Source organism: Castor canadensis, chromosome 1 (genome assembly GCF_047511655.1).
Source record: "Castor canadensis chromosome 1, mCasCan1.hap1v2, whole genome shotgun sequence".
NCBI classification, from domain to species: Eukaryota; Metazoa; Chordata; class Mammalia; order Rodentia; family Castoridae; genus Castor; species Castor canadensis.
Window position 1 is genome coordinate 64768319 of NC_133386.1, and position 24560 is coordinate 64792878.

General features: G+C 33.2%; 1 protein-coding gene across 2 annotated transcripts in view; it reads left to right on the forward strand.

Moving 5' to 3' along the window:
• Mms22l (MMS22 like, DNA repair protein) overlaps window positions 1-24560 on the forward strand; it is a 117688-nt gene that overhangs the window by 88169 nt on the left and 4959 nt on the right. For both annotated transcript variants that reach the window (XM_074077900.1, XM_074077901.1), the window contains exons 16-23: window positions 1902-2052; window positions 3778-3929; window positions 4702-4844; window positions 10026-10185; window positions 12969-13138; window positions 16577-16788; window positions 19723-19889; window positions 24248-24344. In XM_074077900.1, the coding sequence (XP_073934001.1) occupies window positions 1902-2052; window positions 3778-3929; window positions 4702-4844; window positions 10026-10185; window positions 12969-13138; window positions 16577-16788; window positions 19723-19889; window positions 24248-24344 (1252 nt within the window). The remainder of the gene's footprint in view (window positions 1-1901; window positions 2053-3777; window positions 3930-4701; window positions 4845-10025; window positions 10186-12968; window positions 13139-16576; window positions 16789-19722; window positions 19890-24247; window positions 24345-24560) is intronic.

The following is a 24560-nucleotide window of genomic DNA, read 5'->3' on the forward strand; positions in this document are numbered from 1 at the left end:
AGGAAAGGATGAGAGAAGTCAAGAGATGTGGTCAGGAAGTAATGGAGAGCTAGTTTGTGTTGTGCCTTATAAATGGTTGTAAAGATTTTGCTTTTACTTTGAGATTAGAAAATCTTGATAAATTTTGAATAGAGGAATAATGTGATCCTTCTGACTGGTAAGTTGAGGTTGGGTAAGGGAGGCAAGAGGAGCAGTTAGGGTTTAATCCAACAAACCAGAAATGAGTAGCTTGGGCTAAAGTGGTCTGAAGTAGGAAGAATTGAAGGAAGAGAAAATATCTTGAAGGCAAAGCTGACAGAATTTGCTAATCAAATATAACTTAAATAGTAAGAGTAGGTAAGAGTAACTAGACATCATATTTTATAATAGAAAACTAAGATTTTAAATGTTGGACATTTTTTAAGATGTACCTTAAAATCCAAATAGATACGTTAAGCAGGAAGTTATATAATAAGCCTAGGCTTCTAGGAATAGGTCTAAACTAGAGATTAAGTTTAGAAACTATCCATATATGGATACTCTTTAAACACCTGTAGTATAAATCTGAGCAAAAAAGAAGTTTGAGGACCGGTCCATAGTGTATTTCCATGTTGAGCTTTGTAGGTTAAAGAGAAACAAGAAAGGTTACTAAAAGGGAATGCAGACAAAAAGAAAACACAGTAAATATGGTGTCCTGAAACCAAGAAGGTCAGTAGATTGCAGGTCCTGCCTGATGTAATCAAATAATTGTTAGAGTTGGGACCCTAGAAGAGGAAAGCTGGAAAGCAAGTTTGGTTTCAAAAAGCGAAGTATGTAAAAGTGAAATTATAGAGTGATTGTAGTTATTGGTAATACCAAGATCTCTGGGTATCACCATGGAAGTGAGTGGTTTAAATAAAATAGAGAATAGATAGATTAATTAGAGGAGAAGAATTCCAAGAAATAGAGAGGTCAAGATACTGGTAGTCAGAAATGGTCAGATCTGAAGAAAAACCACCAAGGATTATGACAGGATTACTGTTAAAATAATAGTGAGCTACAACCTATAAGGAAATTGTAGGTAAGTGCAACAAGAAGTGTTAGTGACTGGTATAATCTGATGGTATACATGAGATTCAAAGCTGTGAGTTTAGGCTGGAGATGTAGCTCAGTGACAGAGGCCTTGCCTAACATGTGCAAGGCCTGGGTTTTTTCCCCAGCACCACAAGAAAGTAACACTCTAGAAGTAGTGATGTGGACCAAGAAATAGACTCACCTTATGTAAGGATTAAAAACACTGATTAAATGACACTCATTAAATGGAGAGTAAACAGCCACCATTTGAGAGAGCTGCTAAGGAAGCAGTGCTTTATAAACAGTTGATTGATGAGCATAAATTAATATAGTACAAATTGAATTGATGGATTCCTAGGAAATCACAAAAGAAGTGTATTTGGTGATCATGGTTAACTGAAGAATTATAGCTCCATACGATTCTTGTGGGTTCTGTAAAAGTGGGGAGTCATTGATTGTGAGAAATAACTGTTTAATAGACAATGAATGTCCGATGTCTAAGGTGAAAGCAAACTGCACCTGTGGCAAGTGACAAGAACATTAGCTTAATGAGAGAAGCATATGAGCTGGAAATATTTTTTAACCGGGTTTTTGAATGATGGAAGCATATTAGCAGAACTCCAGCTTGGTTTGAAGGATCCATATCTATAATGATAATGCTGAAATAGATGCTTTCTTACAGATCAAAACAATGCCACAGAAATTTCCTTGACAACATGAATTTAATTCAGTTTTAGCTTTTTGTTTGTTCTACATTTCTAAATGTGAACATTAAGTCACTGTTCACACTTTAAGTCACTGTTTATATGATTGGGAAGAGAGAGGTTTTAATTTTTTCTCACCTTATGTTTCTCTTGTTTTAAATCTAGATTTTACTTTCCTGGCCATGGACATGCCAAGCACCGCCCCGTCAGATCTTCAGCCTCAGCCAGTTATATCAATAATTCAACTCTTTGGTTGGGATGATATCATCTGTCCCCAAGTTGTAGCAAGATATTTAAGTCATTTACTACAAAATAGGTATGTGCCTTTATGTCAGACATACACATTAAAGCAAGCCTTAATAAATCAGTACCCTAGGAAGGTAAGAATTTCTTAAAAGAAAGCTGATCTTCACTACACATACTCTCACTTGGACAATTTTTCACTTTTAGGTATATCAACATTTTCATAATAGTAATAGTAGGAAAGCTAATTTATGTGACTTTTAAAAAAAAATTTTGTGAATGTTGGTAGGGAAGCCCTTTTTGTAGGCTTGCCTTATTATGTTCTGAAGTAAACTTTCTGTACTCCCCATTGTGAAAGAAATTGTATATTTATTACTAAATCTGCAAGACACTGGTAGATTATTATGGTTTTAGATTAAATAATAACTTTTTTATAGCTAGATATTTAAAGATCTAACTCTTGTGAGATCATGAATAAAACATTTCACCTGACCAATGATTTCCTTAACTATAGGTCATTCCTGCCACATTACATAAAAGATTTGAAGGACCTCAATAAAAATATAAAATAAAGTTACAGTGCAAATAATATAGAATGGTCAGGAAGATTTGAATAGAAATTAAGATTTGAAGAGAAATAAAATCAGTTTATAGGGATAAAAGACCTATGTAGTTCTTGTCTCAGCTACCTATTAGTGAAAATGAAAAGAGATGTACTTGGTTCTCAAGATAATTCTTTCCTAAGGAAGAGTTTTCTCATTTCACTTTTAGTTATAAAGTAAGGGAATTCAACTTTGCTTGCTTTTAGGATTTCTTCTTGCTTAGTAATTGTTAAGATTCTGTAATAATAATTAACATTCTATAATAGCAATTAATATTTACATTAGTTATAAACACTTGTTGAAATTTGAAATAGTTTTATTTTTAAAATAATTTTGGTTTTTTAGTAATGATTGAAGAAGCTGAAACACAAAGATGTTAAATAGCTTTGAGAATATTGTGTAGGTAATAAATGACCAATCTGTTCTCTTCTGAATTTTGTGCTTTTCTATGACAACTTCTATTCACAATATTTCAAACAAGCATTTTGAGAGTTCTGACTTATATGTGTTTCATAATTTTTTGGCTCTACATAACACTTCGTATTTAGGTTAAAACCATGCACATCATCACTATTCCCAGTTTAAATAGATTAGAAATCAGATTTAGGCATGCGTTTGGCATCTAGAAAGAATTGCTTCTTTTATTTTTTGAAAGGTGTTATTTTAGAATTCTGTGTGAGATAATCTTTCATAATGAGTGCCTGTGGAGTGGAGGAGTAGGAATGCGGGTTGTGGGTGGGAATGGGGCTGGTCAGAAGACATATGTAGAAATGTTTTGTCTTTGATGGTTTTGTACCCATGGTCATGACTCTTCTCTGTTTTGTTACTCCAAAGGCCACAGTTTTGTTTTTTCTATTTGCTGCTTCCTTCATGGTTATGTCACATAACTATTTTAGAAGTGCCTTGCCATTCCTACTTTAATCATATTCTTCCTTAATCTTTCCTTTGGCATAAGCCTGTAAGTGGGAAATGTAAAGTTAAAAATTATAAACAAAAACAAGAATATTTATCTTATATATCGTTTTGTATGTATCTGTAGTGTTCATCTTCAGCAATGCATGTCTGTGTTCGGGTATTCATCTGAAAAATAAATGAGGCAAAAAACTGTACATGGGCAATGTTAGAATGTTTTCTTACTCAGAATGTATTGCCATCTTTATTTTTGTTTATTTGATATTCGTCAATTTGTTTTACAGCACATTATGTGAAGTGTTTTCTCGTTCAGGCTACGTATCTTTTCAATCTTTAACTGTAAGATCATGGATCCGTTGTGTTTTGCAAATGTATGTAAAAAACATCTCTGAGCCTGGTGATTTGTTCAGTGATACAAATCCTGAACAGGCAGTTGGTAAGTAAGTGTTGCATACATTTTTTAAAGGACATGCCTGGAAAGTATCTGTTGGAAAGTTTTCATTCTCTAGATTGCTTATTATATAAATAAGAAAACATACAAAATATGTTATAATTAGGTATGAGTATAAGCAAAAACTTATTTAGTTTTATAGCTTGTTCTTTTTTCTTAATATTTCATTGATACTACATATGATAAATTCCCTTATTTCCTTAGAAGCCAAGAATAAAAATTTGCTTTTTGGGTAACAAGCTGCTTTTTTTACTCATCACACAAAAAAGTAGAAAGCTGCAGTAAATAACCACTGTGAACACCCCAAATAAGAAAAAATATCCAAATATGAATGTTTTCCCAATTTTTATTAGCTATTTTGCCTTCTGTTTTTCTATTAGTTATTAAATGATACTGGTACTTTTTTTTAATATCCCATATAGCTGTTGTTTATAGTCATCTGTAAATTTCATGATGGCTAACCTGAGAAATATATACTAAATTGTCTCTGATATCATAGTAAATCAGTTGTTTTACATGAATAACTTTTGGGCTAGGATGTTATAAGTGAAAGAAACTTAATTAGAAGTTTTTAAGTTTGTGGAAATTTGAATTTGAAAAGGAAGCATGTCATAAATGAGGAATGCTATATTCCCTGCATTCATATATACATACATGTGATATACATGTATATATATAAAGTTATATAAAATATAAAGTTCCATATTTTATGAGTTTGCATCAATATAAATATTTTTAATTCATTTTCTTTTAACAGAAAAAGAGTATATGAAACAGTTGACTGAACTGACAAGGTTACTATTTAAACTCTCAGAAGTAAAGACCATTTTCTCAAAGGCTCAAGTTGAATATTTGCCTGTCCCAGAAGATCCTAAAAAGGCACTTGCTCAATTCCTTGAGGTATTTTTCATTTATTAATATAATTGTCCAGATCAATTATAATTATTTTTCAGAAAAACTTAAAGTGTTCTTAAAAGTTTTTCTATTTTAACATGAATTATATTATTAGTTGTCTGCTATTATAAAATTCTGGAGGAAAAAAATGTGAATGTAAGGTACAGTACAATTTACTCTTAAGGACAGCAGAAAATTTATATTTAATGAAGAATAATAAAACTAAGGAATACTACATAAAAGCTTTGCTCCAAGGCCATCTAAAATTATAAAAATCTCTGATTGCTGAAATTGCTGGATAGCAGTGTTTTTCAGGCAATTGAGAACTAAATTTACTAATACAGGGTCCATAATAGTTCCAGCTGAATATTTACCACCTGTGCAGCAAACACCATATGCATGACCACCAGCTACTTCAATGTATTTTGATTGGGCCTTTGAAATCTAATCCATTTATTTATTTTTCTCCATAATAAAGAACATCATTCAAAATTTGTTTTTAATTATTAACTTTAAAGGAATATAAGATGTGTGATAATGTTTATTTTATAAACTAGCTGAGGTTGTTAATGTGCCTGGATTAGTGTTTTTTGTAAGCTATTCACAGTAAAAGTTGTTTTATTTTTCCAGAGTAGTTGGTATTGACTGCCGTGAAAATAATTACAAACAATAAGCTATTTCCATAATGTTATTTCTTCCATTAGTCTCCATAAGTTAAGGTACAACTGTATGAAAATTAGACACTCCTATAATCCCTAACAATATTTAGTAATAGTTATGTAATATGCAGATATGCAATACACATTTCTGTCATGTACATTATTTAATTATTGACTGAACCAAGTCTTCCCTAATTTAATCTAACCCAAATTAATTTTTATTTTATCATAACTAAAAAAATGATTATTTTGCTAAATATTAGTGTTATCCAGGACTCTTTGGGAACTTACAAAACAAGAGGTAGTCCTTGATTTCTGAGAACTTTTATCTGTATGAGAATATAAGACATACAGAAAGATTAAACTAATAATATAAGGCAATATATGCTTAGTGTCAATTTGTTGATAGATTAGTCAGTAGGTAGAGAATTCTGATCCTCTTGGTAGAAGATATTTAGAATTTATCCTGTGAGGAATGCGAAGGTTTTTTTTAAGTAAGTCTTATTGATCATATTACTTTTTAATGAAAATTAATAAAAATAATGTAGATTAAAGCTGCAGGGGAACTATTGGCCAGAAACTAGTGAAGTTTAGAAAGAATCAAAGCAAAGGTTGAATATGACTTCTGAATGGATTTGAAATAAGTACTGTGTTTAACTAAATGAGTGGTGATATTTTAATTTCTGCTTATGGTGTGTGATAAGTAGGCAAGGCGTTCACTTTTAAACTTGTTTTGATTGAAGTTGTGTCAGCGATCCTCCAGATCATCTCCAGGTTCTGTGACTCACTAAGAGGACTCATGGAACACAGCATATAGTTGTACTTATAGCTGTGACCTTTTACAGAAAAAGGGTACCCAGCACAAACAACAAAGGGAAAAGGTGTATAAGGTGAAGTCTGGAGAGACAGATGTACTTTCAAGAGTCCTTTTCCAGTAAAATTACACAAGATGTGTTAATTCTTCCACCAAAGAGTTGTGACAAGACATGAAATATTGTCTACCAGGGAAGCTCATTAGCAGCTCAGTGCCCATGGTTTTTATTTATTAGAGGCTGGTTACATCCACCCATTTGTCTTGTACTTGCAGAATTTCAGATTTGCAGAAAGAAAGCAGGTATTCAACCTAAATTGTATTGTTTTCACAGATATTTTAGGGATAGTCAGCCATTCTTATCAGGGAATGGTGAGAAGCCTTCCAAAAATCTGAAGCCCCAAACACCAACCAATGCCCAACCTTGCAATCAGGCATTTTAAAAGATGTCCGTGTTAGGCTAACTCTTTTTTTCTGCAAAGAAATAATAGTATGATGTGTAAATATAGTCAAAGGAGTAAGAAATACATGTTTTTTTAGTCTGGAGAGGTTTAAAACTAAACTTAAGGAGATACCCAGGGCACTGATATTCAAAAGTACTGTTCATAGACTTCTGGGAGTCACTGATACCTGTCAGGAGGTTCTAGGATCTCAAAACTATATTGACAGTTGTAGAATACTGCAAAAACTTTAGCATAAACCATCACAATGCCCTAAAATTACACTATTATACATTTTAATTTATACCTTTATACCCTCAAAAGGGGGGAAAAAGCCAGTTTACTTAAGAATATTCTATTGAAGCCATAAAATTATTAATTTTATTATATTTTGATCCATAAATACATGTCCTTCTAATATTCTGTGAATGACAATGCAAAGTGCATTTATAGAACATTGGCTGCATGCCAAAGCAATGTAGTTGTCTAAACAAAAAAATTTTTGTGTGATTATTTGAGTTGCAACACAAGCTGACTGCTTTTATCTTGAAAAAACAATGGACACAATATGGTTATTCAGAATTGGTTATTTGGCAGACATTTGTCAAAAATGAAGGAAGTAAGCCTGTCACTCCAAAGAAAGCTGGCAGTATCTGTTGATAATAATATAATTTTTATATTATAATCACAAGCTTTCAAGAAAATTGGAATTTGGGAAAACTTAAATTTGTCTTCCTGAGCTTGAGTACTTCCTAGTACATAAGGTTTTTTTGGTTATTGATTTTTTTTCCTAACTTGGGTAATGAAATGTATCAACATTGGGAAACTGTCTAACTCAGTAAATCAAATTTTTCCAAATGACCAATTCAGGCTTTTTAGTAAGCATTTATAGGCAAAGATTCATTCAAATAATAAAACATATACCCAGTCTTCTTAATGTAGTGGAGTACAAAATGTTTGTTGGTGTCATTTTAGATTCCATGATTCTTCAGATTTCATGAGTTGGTTATAACTGGCCTCTGAGAAATAACATTTACCTAGTTTGGGTACAATAACAATGAGAAATTCTCACAGTTATAGGAAAAAAGTCTCTCAAAATATTTCTTCCAGTTATATGAGGCTGCATTTTCTTCATCTGTAGCATAATACAATTGTATGCAGAAATAAATATGAGAATCTAGCTGTCTTCTATTAAGCTAGACATAAAAGAGATTTGCAAAAATGTTTTTTAAATACTACTCTTGGACTGGGGACATGGCTCACATGATATAGCGTTTGCTTAGCCAGAGAGGGGCTGTGAGTTCAATCTCCCAGTATTACCAAAAAAACCCACTTTTCTCCCTAATTCGTTTTAAAAAACAATTTTTCACTTAACTATGTCATTTGTGTTGATATTTATTGTTATTTTTAAATGAATTAGTAAGTAATTTTAAATATTTTAGTGTGAAAAATATTAATAGATATAACCTAAATAATAAAAAGCTTATCAAGATCCTCAATTTTTAACTGTGTGAAGGGAACTAAAATCAGAAAGTTAAAACTTCTGATCAAGTCAAAAGAAAGGTAGAAAACAAAAGGCAGAAAGCAAAATAGAAAAGAAGGGAGTAATCAAGTATATCACTAGTCCTCATTTGCCATTTCACACTCATCACGTAGGTACGCTGAGTTCTTTTTCTTCATTCTACATTTTCTTAGTAACGTGGCCAATTTTCATGTCACCACAGACACCTACCTTAAGTCCTCATTTCAAAGCTTCTCCAATGATCTTTCAATAGTCTTCATTTCTGCTCTACTTTGTCCATCCACTTCCATGACTAAACCCTGAATTATGGTATCACTTTCAGCTTTTGAAAGTTCTTAAACTACCACCACCTATCCTTCCAACTTATGAGTGACCACATTACAATCTTCCACTTAACTTTTGTCTAAGTACAGTAGCTATACTTCTTCTGCTATCCACTTTTAGGCCCCTTGGAGCTGCACTTCAACTACTCTTAACAATGCCCTTACGATCTTTCAGTTTTGCTTACATCTACTAACCCTCAACCTTGGGTCATTGCAACAGCCTGCTTCTCTCTTGTTTTATCTATGGAGAGCTGCGGGAGGGGATCACATAACTGTGTTGCACCATTCGTGGTCCAATTTAGGTCACTGAAATCCATTGTAAGTTCTCAATTGATTTGAAAACTTTGTTACTCACAAACTCTCTAACCCATCTCTAGACAATTTTCTCTTGATTCTTTTTGTGACTTCTAACCTTTCAACTAACCTTCACCTTCCTGAGTTTATTTTTAATTTATTTCTCCTTCCTCTTCTTCCCTCTTTATTATTTTTTTCTAACTACCTCATCACACATTTCTGTTCACTACCATTTTGGCATTTTTTTAACCTCTCACATTTTTCTTTCTTTTTGTTTTTATTTTTGGGCTGAGAGTTAAGCTAACAACTGATTACTCGGAAAGATAATTCTGGGGTGTGAAGGTATCAGTTTATATCATAAAGCTGAGTTTTATAGAAATTTTACTTGTAAGACTTTAGTACAATTATAAGTTTTGTAGGAATTTGGGAGTTTTGAATTTAGGGATTTCTAGTCATACACTAAAATAATAGTGACTCATTCACTATAATTCGGGTTGTAATACACATGTACATGGAAGCAATGCTAGGAGTCTCTCTGTATAGCTATCCTTATCTTAACTTGCAAAAAATGCTATGTCTTTCTTATTATTGCTTATGTCTTCTCTTCAACAAAATTGGAGAAGAAGGCAGAACAGGTTCTACATGGAAGCGAGCGGAGAGGGAGGGGATGGAAGAAGGGGCAGAGGGGAAGGGGGAGAAATGGCCCAAATGATGTATGCACATATGAATAAATGAATAAATGGAAAGAAAAAAAATTAAAAAATAAAATCCACAAAGTAAGAAAATAAATAAATAAAATAAAATTATAGTGAGCCAACGTGTTTGGAAGGCTTTAGGTAATTCAACTACAAGTTTCTTGTACAAGTTTTATGTTTCTTCTCACTGATCACTTTGCTGAGCCACACTTTCTATGCATTACTAGTGGTGGATTTTTTTTTTTATTCTTTCTTTAACTTTTAACTATAAAAGGCAAAACTTAATTATTTTCACTTGGATTTTAATTGCTCTGAATATTTATTGGAAAGTTAAGGATGAATGTCTTAAGTATAAGGTATATCTATGGAAAGAGTGAAAAGTTATTTTTCAAAGTCCATATCTAAGACTTGGAAATTTAAATAATGTTTTCCTTTATTTATAGGCTGTTGGTATGACTTACAGGAATCTTCAGACACTTTCTGATAAATCTGCCATGGTAACCAAGTCATTAGAATTCCTTGGTGAAGTATTAAAATACATAAAACCCTATTTGGGAAAAAAAATTTCCAATGCAGGGCTGCAGCTGGCTTATGAGATGATGGGTATGTATTCATGACATTATTTTGCTAGAGACATTTCCATGATTGAACCTATAGTATCCAGGTGGATAGAAACATATTGGCCAAATCACTTATTCTCAGTAGAATCAGAAGAATAATCAGAAATACCATGATTTAGCTTAAAATAATTCATGTAGGCCGTGAAGTGTTTGTTGTACTTAGGATATTAAAATTAATAATGAACAATACAGAAAATATACCAAAATCAGTTGCTGTCAGTAGTCTTTTGTGAGCCATGTTGTGAATACCTAAATGCCTAAAACCAACCTTCTATTAATGCTTATTTATACTTTGTTAGAATTAGAAGCATCAGAAAACCATCACTTCTTTCATTTTTTATTGTCTGCTCTATATGAAAAGAGGTCAAGAGAGGATTTAATACAGCACTAAGGATATTTATACTGCAAATCTTGTTTCTCACAATATTATGTTTTAATTTTTCAAAAAGAAATCTTTTTTTGTGTTTGTTCCATAACAATTGAGTTCATCTTTCTTTAGGAAATCAGTAATTTGAATATCTTTGTTCACTAAAACCATGTTATTGAACAAAAATAGGATCTAGATAAAAGTAAATGAGAAAGATTTCCTTAGAAGTTTTTATATAGAATTTCAGGGTTTTGGTTTTTTCATTTCTCTGTGGCCAAAACCTTATATCTATTCCCTTTAATCTTGTGAATGTATAAATAAGCCTGATTTGGGCTGTCTGAAACCTTTTATCTTTGTTGTGAAAGATAAAGGAGAATGCGAAAATGTGTAAATATGGATGATGTAGAATACAGTGAAGCAATAGTAGCAATTCAGACATCATAATTTTAGAGAAAAGTTTAAGTAGGAATTTATTATAAATTTGACATAGTAAAATCTAGATCAGTAAATATTTTAGCATTTATGCTTATAATGTATTTGGTCTCTAAAAAAGTTTCCTGATGTTTCCAGATTTAGATTTTTGCAGTGTCTTTCTTTACATTTCAGAATATATGATAACCTTATCAGGAACTACATATTGAGACTGATGATATGTAGACATGGGCATATTTTTATTTATGAAGAACTGAGGGCCTTCTTCGTTTGCTGTCTTGTTGATTTTTTAAGTTAGTGGTATATAGATCTGTATTCTTTCCATCTGTCTAGGTCTCAAAGACTGGGAATAGAGTACATGGCTACAGTGTTGCTCATTTATTCATTAGGAATTAGAAACAGGTAACTTACTGTTCTCTACATGTGAAAGACTCCTGCAGGGCCCCAGGGAATGGTGGGCCTTCCTATCTGTCTCAATCCCTTTGTATGTAAAAAATAAAAATTACTCAACAGCTTCCATAGTGGATATCTTTATATGGGTAGCTTATCTTTGTATTAACATTTTTCTGTATTTGTTTTATCAGTAAATAAATACTATTTTCATAACCAGGACTTGGTTTTTTGTAAAGTTAGTATATGAATTTAAACTTTTCCTAAAGATTTTTACTTAAAAAGTTTTCTTTTTCATCATCTGTCCTCTTTGCAGTTTTTATACCACACACAAACACTTGCACATACACAGATTCTTTGCTGAAGCTTTAAAACGTAGAAGTCTGAAATAATAGTAAAATATATTACCTTTACCTTCTATGAACTCTTAAACTTTCCAGCAGAGGATTTTAATATTACTGAAGATGAAATACAAGGGTATTTTTGGTTGGTAGTCTCCACCCTTTCTAAGGAGTACCTTTGTGACACTTGAGAGTGATACAAATCATTTCAAATGTTGGTGGTGATGGCAGATCCTTTATATGTATGTTAGTGTTAGTTAGAATGTGAGGTCTTCTTATATTGTCAAACTGAAGTTTTCCACCTACTGAAAAAATAAAGAGCAAGCTAACATTATTTAAAATATGGCTAAGTGAACATTGTGTTTATGATTGATTATTGCCCTTCCTTTTAGAACAGAAGATTAATGCTGCTGTTTGTTATTCTTAGAACTGATTATTAGTTTGTTTGTTTGGCATCAGTATACTTACTATTCTATAAGCATGTTTGTTTTTCATCTAAGCTTGAATTTCACAGTTTTTCTTTGAAGGAAATGACTTTGAATGTTTTTTGCTTTCTAAGGTGAAATAAAATATAAAAGTTTATGCAATAGACATATCACTCTGCTATTTCGAAAAGTACTTAATCTCTTTTTAAATTTGTTTCTCAATAAATGAGACTTCAATAGTAATAATGCACCCTAAATGATTTACATATCTGCACTTTTTTACTTTATAAACAAAAGGTATTAATTTGTTAAGCTATACTACCATCAAATGTGTCATTTGATATACTTTTTCATAAAGGAAATAATAATACATATCAAGTAGTAAAGAAGTGTGTATCTCTTTCAGAATCAAAATGTTTATTTATGTTAAATAATTGAATGGTGTAAAAACTAAAATTCTCCAAGGTGTCTTAATAATTAAATTTTGTTATGCCTTTCCTTTTTGCAAGCTAGACAGCCTATAAAATCATATATAAGATAAAAATAAATAGAAATATTAAGAAAATAAATGTATACTAGTGTATATAAGTGCCAGTTTTTCAGAAAATTTCTTTTTCTTGACCCAGAACTCTGGAGAAATATACCTCATTAATGAAATATATGTGTCATTATTAAGTCTTTTGACTCCTAGCATATGTTTCTTATTATTGCTTATTTTAACATGATCCTGTATACTTTCAGAATAATTTTCTTCATAGGGTAACAAACATTTGTTGATAGATAATGATATGGTACTTCTCTTCTTTATTAGGAATTCTTGTGAAATCATGGGCACAAATCTTTGCCACTTCTAAAGCCCAGAAATTACTATTTAGAATTATAGATTGTCTACTGCTGCCACATGCAGTATTACAGCAAGAGAAGGAGTTACCTGTACCTATGTTGACTGCAATTCAGAAGAGTCTTCCTTTGTATCTCCAGGTATGCTAAGTGTGAATGCATAAAAGCAAAAAAGGAAACTTGCCTTAAACATAGTTTATTTACTAAATGCAGATTTTAAAAACAGGCATTCTAATCTCAAGGGTACATGTGTTAAATCCAGTGAACAAGTCTTAAATTTCTTTTTTGGGTTTAGCTCTAAAAACAAAGATGAAAAAGGCAACTTCTCTTCAGCCTTGAAGTACAGAGAGACTAGCAGACTAGCAAAGACACTTATGGAAGTGTGCTGTTTTCTTTAGAGACTTTAACTATCTGTCAACCAGACCGGAGCGGGGAGACGTGAGAAAAAACGCTATAGTTGGTATTTGGTATAAAAGAGCAAAATGGGTGGGGGTCAGAGTGCAAATCATGTCCAGAGAAGCAACATGTACAAGGAACTTCAAAAAAAAAATTGTGGTACAATGGGCAAAACCAATAATTCTGTTGTGGCTGGAAATTCATATAGGAAGAGCCGTATAATAGTGGGCTTTATAAAGCCCATGCTAAGAAGTTTGGATCTCATCTTTTACATGGAGTGTTGATAGACTTGGAGCAGAGAAGTGAGAGTAACATAATTATGTTTATATTTTAGAAAAATGACTCTGGTATCAATGTCTAAGTTTGTTGATATGGAGGTTAGATTGGAGACTTAGAAAGCAATGACTAATTCATTGAAATACCCTACACCTTATCTGAAGACTTTTAACCACTGCAGTGAGATTAGAACCCACACAGCAGTTTTCAAAACCATTAATGAGCTCTGATTTAAAATATTTGACTAGAGAGTTTTGGAGAAATAGAAAGAAATGAAATGCTTTCTAGGCTCCAGAGTGATTTCCTTCTAGATAGTAGTGCTACTAACTAAAATGGGAAACTCTAGAAAAGCAGAGATGGAGAGACAGATTTGTTTTTGAGCCAGGCATGGTGGTGTGTGGCTGTAATCCTAGCACTTGGGAGGCTGAGACAGAAGGATGGCAAGTTGGAGGCCAGCCTGGGCTACATGGCAAGACCATGTCTCACAAAAGCTAAAGGGGCAGGAGATAGGGAGCAACTTTATTTTGAAATGATATGGAATGTGTAAGTAATGATGTCCAGTAGGCAGCTGGAAATACTGATGTCAGTCATTAGTTCCTTTTTTTTTTTTAACATTTGTATTTCTCTTTATCTTTAGTTAAACATATAGACAGAAACATACTTGTAGTGAAAGGATTGAGAGAGATAGACCAAAATAGTAACAGTGATTGTTTAGGGGGGTAGGATTGCCTAAGATGTTTTGTTTCATCTCTTTGCTTATCTGTATTTCCAACAGTGAAGGTAAATTACATTTATAAATTTTATTTTATTTGTATTCGTTTATTCACATGTGCATACATTCTTTGGGCCATTTCTCCCCCTACCCCCCACCCCCTCCCTCTCCCCCCAACCCCCACTCGCTTCTGGGCAGAATCTGTTCTGCCCTTATCTCTAATTTTGTTGCAGAGAAAACATAAGCATCAATAGTTTCTGATACTGAATGTAAGACTTTTTAATTTGAGATTGAGCAAAAGAAAGCTAAGGAGGAAAGAGGAACTGATTTTTTTATTAGGTAACAAGCGATCTCTTTTATAGATGGATTTTTTTAAAATAAAGTTTTAAGATTTCCAAGAAGTTTTCAATTGACTTACCTGTTTTTGAATTCATGTTAGTATTTAAATCCAAGTTTAGTGTGTCATTTAGGACCAGACATGGTAGTTCATTTCTGTAATCCCAGCTACATGTGAGGATCACAGTTTGCAGCCTGCCCAACAAAACGTTAGTGAGATTCCATCTCATCAAACAAGCCAGGCATAGTGGCACATGTGTGTGATGCCAGCTAAGTAGGAGGCATAGGTAGAAGACTGTTATCCAAGGCTGGCCTGTGAATTGGAGGGAGAGCACAAGATCCTAAGCAATTAGCGCTAGAGGAATAGCTCAAGTGTTAGACCACCTGCCTAGCAAGTGCTAGGCCCTGAGTTTAAACCCCATTACCCCCCCAAAAAAAATTTCATCTGTCATCTAGCAGAAAGAGACTAGAGGTAGAGCTTGGAGTGCTAATCCCACAGAGGAGCCGATGGTGGGAGGGAGTTGTGGGTAGCAGCAAGTTATAAAGTATTTCTTAACATGTGATCCTCTTAAAACCAATCTACTTAGAAGGAATTTTCATAAATTTCATGAGTGATAAATGGAAATTTTTGGTGAGTTGTCCGTCTGGCAGAACTGAGATAGAGCTATATCTTTAATTTCTTAAAGGTACCCTGCTCTCTTTAGAATTTTCATTTGTTACTTTATCATCTTCTATTGTGCCTTTCCTTAAACAAAACACTCTAGAACCAAGTTGGTGAGGTGCACTGCTTTGTCTTTTCCAATTACTTATTTGCTAGTGTTTTAATAGCTCAATGCTATTTTTCATTACATGTAAAATATTAAAGTTTCTTATTGGGTAAATATCCATTTATAGCTAAGATGGAGACTTAACAAACATAATACTGCCCCTCAGGATATTGGTTTAATCATTTGTAAGTATTAAATGCTGCAATCCATATGAAGGTACTTGGTTAATTGTATACACATGCAACGGATTAAATCAAGACATACAGCAAGACATTATAAATTCTTGTGGTCTTTATACTAATAAAATTATAATTCTTAATTTCCTTAAATTTCAGTTTCCCTAGCTGCAAAATGGATACAATAATAATTCAATGATGTTTTAAGAAATTTTAATGAAATAATGAGCATAAAAGCATTTAATGCTTGACCCAAAAAAACAAAATACCCTAAAGTTATTCTGAATCTTAAGCTTCATATTTCTCTTCCATTAATTATTTTTAATTTCCACATTTTATAATGTAGAAAAAAATTTAGCATAAGTTTTATACTCTTAGACAAAGTGACCAGGGAAAATTCTCTTACACCCATCTACTCCTCTGTAAGATTGGCACTCCAAGCTCTGCTTCTACTCTTTATCTTCCTGCTTGATGACATACTGAACTTTGATTTAAATACTATAAAAATCCTCACCTAAAAATGTATTTAATAACCTTGTAATTGTCTGGGTATGTATTAAATAATCATAGAGATCAGGTTTTCTGAGATGAGAAGAATAAAGAAACTCCCATTTTCTTCCTGCAAATTTCCCCTCTCTTTTCCATACCCCTAAAACGCACATGCTTGGTTAGATACATGTGCAGTACCCAAACTCAACTCCTGAACATTCATGTGTGTATTATCTGTTGATGATGTCAGATTTCCTTTCTGATTGTGCTAAGTTACAAATTCTAGCATTAATATTAATGCTGGGGACTATCTTAACAAGTTCCTAAATATTGTTTTTGAAATTTCATCTCTTAGTATTTTCTTCTTGATCTTATTCTTTTTTTTGTTTGTTTGTTTTTTCTGTTTTTATTTTTGTTTTTCCTGTAGGGCATGTGTGTCGTATGCTGTCAGTCTCAAAATCCAAGTGCCTATTTGAATCAATTGCTAGGGAATGTTATTGAGCAGTATATTGGACGGTTTCTTCCAGCTTCACCATGTGTTGTAGGACTTGGACATCATCCTGTATTGTTGGCACTGAGAAACTCAGCCACTGTCCCACCGATATCATCTCTCAAGAAACACATTGTACAAGTCATAAGGTATATCTAACTATTAAGAAGAGGTGTATGTACAAATTATTCATCTCTATTAAAAAGTAACAGCATCTCAAACACTGACAACCATTAGGATACTGGTAGTTTAGAAACTTTTCCTGAGAAACATTAAGAATTTATTAAATATATTTATTTGCTCATGACAGCCTAAGACAGTAGTTTTTAAATTGCTTCTGTTTCCTCTATGTAGCTGTTATTTTCCTTATACACATACTCCTAAAGATATATTTTTGCTTTTTAGTTTTCCATCACATGAACAGTAATTGTACTTTGTACTATATAAAATAACTGTTTTATAAATGATAACACTGAAAAAGATGAATGCTTATAAACAAAAGGTAGCATTTTGAAGTCTTGTTTTACTAGTTTACTATTCATCTTAACTCAATTTTTATTATTAATTGAGTGAATAAATGAAAGTTCTTAGACTTTTTATTCAACTTTATATTCTTTAACCACAGCATTAGAAGATTCAGTTATAGAATTTTATCTTTTCCTTATCTTCATGTAATATTTAGCTTTATATGAAATTAGTTTTTAAGCTTCAATATACTATGGTGGTATGTATTATTATTATCTAGTATTAGGTTTCTTCATTTTTTTAATGACCCAGCAATATCCACTCTGACATTACAGAGTTTCATACCTAAATTCTGTCTTTCTTTTAGGCCTTCTTTTCATGCTACTAGAGTCCTGTTACTCGGGTTTGGAAGCTTTATATTTTTTGTTCAAATCCATGCTTCCCTTCTTTCTTTTTGCTTTTTATCTTTCTGCTTGATGACATGCTGAACTTTGGTTTAAATATGATTTTTAAAACTCACCTAAAAATGTATTTAATAACATTTCTCTCCCCTTACCACATTTCACCTAGACTGTTGCCAAAGTGTCCTAACCATGCACACTCTATCTAGTCTTTTCTTTTAGTCCAGCCTTTAAAAAGTGCCTCAGGCCACTTTTCTAAAGTACTATTCTGTTTTGACATTTTTTTGCTTCCAAACCTTCATTTGCTTCTTTTCTCCTGTATAATAAACTCTACTCTTTAATTATCTACAATTTGTCACTTAACTTTTCCAGGTGTATTAAATGTGGTGTCATACACTAACCCTAATGAGATTGGTTTAGTTATTGCCCCTCCAAAATGCTTTATACTTCTCTATATCACAGCTTTGTTCCTACCATTTTATTCATTAAAATGTCATTCCTCTGGGCTGAATCCCACCTCTCCTTTATGAAACCTACACCTAATATCTCATTGTGCCATGACGGCTCTTTCCTTTTTGAAGTCATATGCCCTGTTTAACTTGACTGATAGATTCAGTGCCTTCCATGTATCTGATGATAGTAATCATCCTATCTAAGTGATCTTAGTATCAACCAAATGGCAAAAGCTGAAGTGAAATTAAATCCATAAAACTGCTTTCAGTACCTGGTTTAGGTTTCTACCTGCATTAGTTGACTTTCTTACTTAATATCTAGTAAAACTTTTTTTGCAGAATTTCTAGGTGGAGATCTAAAATTGTAGTAAGTCCTGGTTTTCAGTTTTGGCTTCTTTGTTTTTTTGTTTCTTTAATACTTGGGGAAGATATGCAGATTTGCCCCCTATGACTTCCTCCATTCTATACTTTTCTACTCTGCAGTCTCCTATTTGAGTTAGAGCTTCTTCCTCTGAATTCCTAAGAATTCTGTGTTTATCTCTGTCAAAGCACCTGAGACATACTATATTATAATTGTCTTTTTTGTCTTGTGTTTACTTTTCCACTGAATGGCAAGTCCATGATTTTAACTTAATTTTATATGCCTGTTGTTAGACTTATATGCCTGGCCCATAATAGTTATCAAATAAATGTTTGTTCTGCTCATTAGTAATTCAGTAATGAACAAAACAGACCAAACCCTGTACTCAAAGAATGAATAAATCTAATATGAAATATTTATTGGAAGTCACTATATACAATAGAAAGTGTTATTAAAACATAGTTCCTGCCCTCAAACGAGTTTATAATGCTTACTGATTTCTATGTCTCATTATGATAAGTTATTAGTTTTCAAATATTTATGGTATGTAGTTTAGATTTGGTAGTATTTAGGACTGGTGATGCATCTCAGTTGTAGTGCATTTGCCTAGCATGTACCAGGTCTTGAGTTTCCTCACTGAATTAAAATTCAGTGAGGGTTAGATTTCATAGTATGTGACAAGTTTTTGTATTCTTGTGGCTTTTTAAACAAACTGAGTAATTCTCACTTTCATTCATTCACTGAACAAATATACACTGAACACCTGCTGTTAGCTAGGTAGGACCTGTTCTGAGAAGTGAGGATACAAATATAAGTCAGATAAATTACTGTCTTTACAATCTCTGTTGTTATAAATTTAAAGTTATCTTGTCCTGAGAGATGGTATTAAATTCTAAGTAAGTTCTCTCATTCTTTTACTTACTGAAAGAGGTAAAGCTGGAACTGGAAACTAAACCCTAGCATAGCCCTTTTATTTATTTTGAAACATAAGACCTCCTCCAAAATTGTAAATAAATAAATGTAAAGAGAGATTTATTTATGCAAATTTGACCTTAGAGAAGATGTTGAAGCATTGAGGAGCTGATAATGGAGATCAGACTTATATTAGAAAGGGGAAAAGACAAATTAACAATTAGGCTTGACTAAATTCATTTCCAAATCAGGTTGCTTTAAATTTAGTTCAGGTCTGTATTACATTTTGGGCCTTACAGCACACCAAAAGGATGTATACTCATTGCTTCTAAAATCTTATGTTTGAAGATAGCATGGTAAAATTATATACTTTTTTTAAGCTGCTTTTCGTTAATTTGGTAAGTTTTGCCACTAGCTTTAAGTACATGGTATTTGCTTCTGTTCTATTGAAGCTTTAAACAGAAGAAAAGAAATTTTTTTGCTCCTTTTCAGGAAATCCTACTTTGAATTTAAAGGGTCCTCACCCCCTCCTCGCTTAGCATCCACGTTGGCCTTCATCCTCCAGCTCTTCAAAGAAACTAAGAGAGATGTTTGTGAGGTTGAACTCCTCCTCCTCCCTGGCATCTTAAAATGTTTGGTGTTGGTCAGTGAACCCCAAGGTTAGATTGTTTGTCAACTTTTTTTTTGTCTTCATTTTCTGTTTACATGTTAAGAAATTATTCTTTCCCATCAATTAAACTGATAGTTACAAAAGGTAGGGGTTATTTTTCTATCCGTTGGTGTATATCATGGCTAAGAATAAACACCAAACAGTAGCTGGGGTTAGGTGTAATAAAATGGATAAAAATTCACATGCTTCTGTCTGTTTTAGTTTTGGTTTGTTTTTTTCCTTTGAGGCAAATAGTTTATTTAAGGACTACTTTCTTTGATTGGATTTGTTGCCCTCTGAAAACATGTTTGTTCCATCTAGTTCTAGTATTAATAAAATTTTGTGAACTATCAAGTGGTCAGGGGTCAAGTTTCTGCTACAGTATCTTAGCTGCTTTGGGGAAACTTGTAAGGATTCTTTGATTCTAGCCTTTTGTTTTCAGTCTTATCAGTCTTACTTCCAGTGATGGCTTTGAAATATGAACATGCTTTAATAAGTTTATTGGGAATATGCAGAATAGTAGTCATAGTTCTCTCCTGTGGGAATTTTTAACGTAAATATGGTGGTGTGTGTGTGTTTATCATTATTATGTAATTACTCAAGTTAGAGTGTTTCAAATGTTTCTACCTAAGTACTTTTAACTGCTAAGATAAATGAGTATAGTGCATACCCTAAAGAATCTGAGGACAGTGCCCAAAGTGGTAGTGGATAGCTCATACAACACTTTGAAACCATTCTGTTTTAGCCAAAAAAAAAAAAATGCATATTTTTAATCCATGTTTATTTCAGTATTTAAAATGGTTCTCTCTATTCCAACCCTGGATTTGGAAAAAAAAAATGTTGTGTTACATTAAATATACTTATTTTATGGGAACATAAAGTTATCACTGGAGAATATCCAGTGGTGGCTCCCATATTCTTTAGAAATTTTGCCCTCATTGAAACTTTTAAATACATTGAACTTCAGCAAAACCTGTAGCACTGTGCGATACAAACTTCGCTTGCAAAGCGAACACAGCGGTTGCACTTTATCCACAGGTGCTTTCCATGGTTTCAGTTACTAGGTGTCAACATGGTCTAAAAATATTAAATGGAAAATTCCAGAAATACACAGTTCTTAAGTTTTGTGTGCCACTCTGAAATCTCACATATCATCCTTTAGAGGCAGAAAGTAGATCAGTGGTTTCTTATGGGAAGTCAGGTGATAGCTACAGGGTATAGTTCCTTTTTGAGATAATGAAAATATTCTAAAATTGACTGTGATGATGACTACACAACTCTGAAAATACTAAAAACCATTGAACTGTACATGAACTATATGACAAGAAAGATGTTAATTTAAAAAATAAACAAGATTACCCAGTTTTTTTTTAAGTCTTTTAGTTAAAGAAACAAAGTTGTCAGATTTTTTTCCTATACATAAATGTTCATAGCTGCATTATTTATTGATAATAGCCAAGAAAGGGAAATAATCAAATTGTCCATCAACTAATGAATGATTAAACAATATGTAATCTATACATTGGAGTATTACCCATCCATATAAAGGAATGAACTACTGATACATGGTACAGTGTGGATAAACTTTAAAACATTATGCAAAGTAAAAGAAAGCAGTCACAGAAAAGTACATTGTATGCTTCCATTTCATTGAGATTCCCAGAACAAGCAAATCCATACAGACAGAAAGTAGATTAGTGACTATCGGGGACTAGTGGAGAGAAGAAATAGTGAATGACTGCTAATAAAAAGGGTATAAGGCTTTTTTCAAGCGTGATGAAAATGTTCTGAAATTAGATAGTGGTGATGATATCACAGCTCTGAGTATTCTAAAAGTTCACTGAATTTTACACTGTGAAGGAATTTTGGGGGTTGTTTGAACTCAGGGCTTCATACTTGCAAGGCAACTTTAAGCAACACTCTCAGGCCTTTTTTGCTTCATTTATTTTTCAAATAAAGTCTCACTTTTTTTTTTTTTTTTTTTGCCTTAGCTGGCACTGGACTGCAGTATTCCTATCTATGTCTCCCACCTAGCTGGGATCACAGGAGTATACCATTACTCCTGTCTTATTTGTTGAAATCAGGTCTCACTAACTTTTTGAGCAGGTTGACCTTAAATCCTAACTGATTATAGGTTTGAGGCATCATGTCCAGCTAAAGGATTTTTACCATGCAAATTATATCTCAACAAAGCTGTTCTTTAAAAAGCAATGCTTAATCTTAATACTCTGTGACAGCTATGTCTTCATGTTCTAGTACTTTTTACATATACTTTTTTGTGTGTATGTGATGCTAGGGATTGAACCTAGGGCTTTGTGCATGCTAGGCAGGCACTGTACCACTGAATTATATCCCCAGCCATTTTTAATTTTTATTTTGAGATTGGGTCTTGCTAATTTGACCACGCCAGCCTCAAGCTTGATACCTATCCTGGGCTAGCCTTGAACATACCTCAGCCTTCTTAATAGCTGAGATGACAGACATGGGCCACCATACCAGCTGTAGGTCTATCTCTTAGACTTTGCACAGCAATATGCTACATGTTCTTTATCCACTATGCCACAAAAACATTATTTACTACTTAATTTATGTTAATCATATATGTTATATTCCTGTTATAATGGATTACTGTTTCTGAAATTTTTCTTATTCTTGGAAAAAACACTTTGGTGGGGGGCCAGTTCATGTGGTTTGAGCTCATGGGTTCACACTTGTGAGGCAGGGTCTCTACCACTTGAGCCATGCCTCCAGCCCTTTTTTGTTCCAGTTATTTTGGAGATGGAGGTCTCTCTTTTTCCATTGAGATGGAATCTTGCTGGCCTGGAACCACAATCCTCCCTATTTCAGTTTCCCATGCAGCATGGGATGCTATACCCAGCTATTGGTTGAGATGGGGTTTTGCTAACTTTTTCCCCACCTTGAACTGCAGTCCTCCCAATATCAGCTTCCCACGTAGCTAAAACAACAAGTACAAGTCACCAGCATCCAGAAAGAAAACACTTTTATTCTCCCTGGATACTTACATTTAATGTGCCAAAAACATTGGAACAAGAATTTTGTATGGGTGAGGGCAATCTAACCAACCTACAATGTAAGCCTATTCAGAATTGTCACAATGAATCCCCGCTGTACGATGAATATTTCCTAATAAAAATGGAAAAAAAGAATTTTGTATCATTAAGGACATGTTGTATTTTCTATATTCATTTTTTTTTTTGAGTTTTTTTATTGGGGGCAGGACTGAAGTTTGTACTCGGGGCTTCATGCTTGCTAGGCAGACACTCTACCTCTTGAGCCATGCCTCCCTCCCTCACTCTTGATATCTAGTTAGCCAGCTTTGCATTCCTGTAACAAAATACCTGAGATAATCAACTTAAAAAGAGAAGAGGTTTGTTTTGACTCACAGTTTTAAATGTTTCTGTTTTCAGTGTTTCACAATTGGTTAGTCCCATTGCTTTTAGGTCTTTTGTGATGTACATGTACATCATGGTAGAGACATGTGGAGCTTATGGCAGTGGAAGCAAAGAGAGGAAGAGGAAGGGACCCTGGTCCCTTTGTCCTCTACAAGGACATACCCAATGACCTAACCTCCTCCATTAGGCCCCACATATTAGAGGTTCCACAACCTCCCCGTAACAACAAGGGCTGGGGACATTTCAGATCCAAGCTATAGCAATATTTTTGTGCTATATTTATGTACAGGCACACAATTTAAAAGGATTTGGTTAAATATTTAAAGAACATAAATGCTCTTTTTACATTTTACTTTATTTGTTTATTTATTTTGTTGGATACTGGGTCTCACTATGTAATCCAGGCTGGCTTCAAGTTTGTGATCTTCCTGCCTTCACCCTCGGGTGCCAAGACTTCAGGTGTAGACTACCATGCCTAGCTTCTGTGCTCTTTTGGAAAGAAGATAGCATCACAAATACTTTTATATATGTTTGGCTAATTTTAAGTGAAGATAAATTGTTGGTGGCATCTGGTTTGTTATATTTGTGAGGGAATATGAAGAATATGCTTTTGAATTTTAAAAACCAATCTCCCTATCTGCAAATTGTAAATTTTAAAGCTTTCTTTTGCCTTGTGTGCTGGATTAGGATGGGGAAGTATTTTTGAATATGGGCACCTTTCTAAGAGACATACTTTCACACGTATTATTTCAGTCTTAAGACTCAAAAATAGACTTTTTCAACTTTTTAGGTATTTTTTACAACAAAACAAAAATCATAACTATTTCATTTTGAAAATTAACAAAAAGCATGTATATACTTCAAGGAAACAACATATTTTTCTAAACCAAGAGTGTTAAGAATGAGGATCCAGATGGTTGGACACAGTGTGTAATGCTATAATTTTTCTTCCTAGTTAAGAAGCTGGCCACAGAGAACCTGCAATACATGGTTAAAACCTGCCAAGTGGGGTCAGAAGGAGAACCTGCTGCCCAGCTGACTTCTGTGTTTAGGTAAGTAGAAAACATGCCAACTGGCAAAGAGACTATTGCCAGCCATTTGACAGCCAACATGTTTTTTAAATAACTAATTATCCGAAACATAATGTGTTACTACTTGTTTGTAGTATTTCAATTACTGTATTTTTGGCAGTAGTTTTTGTTACATTGTGTTGTTTTATTGAAAAATAAAAGTGCCCGGGAAAAGATAAATAAACTGACTTGAAATTA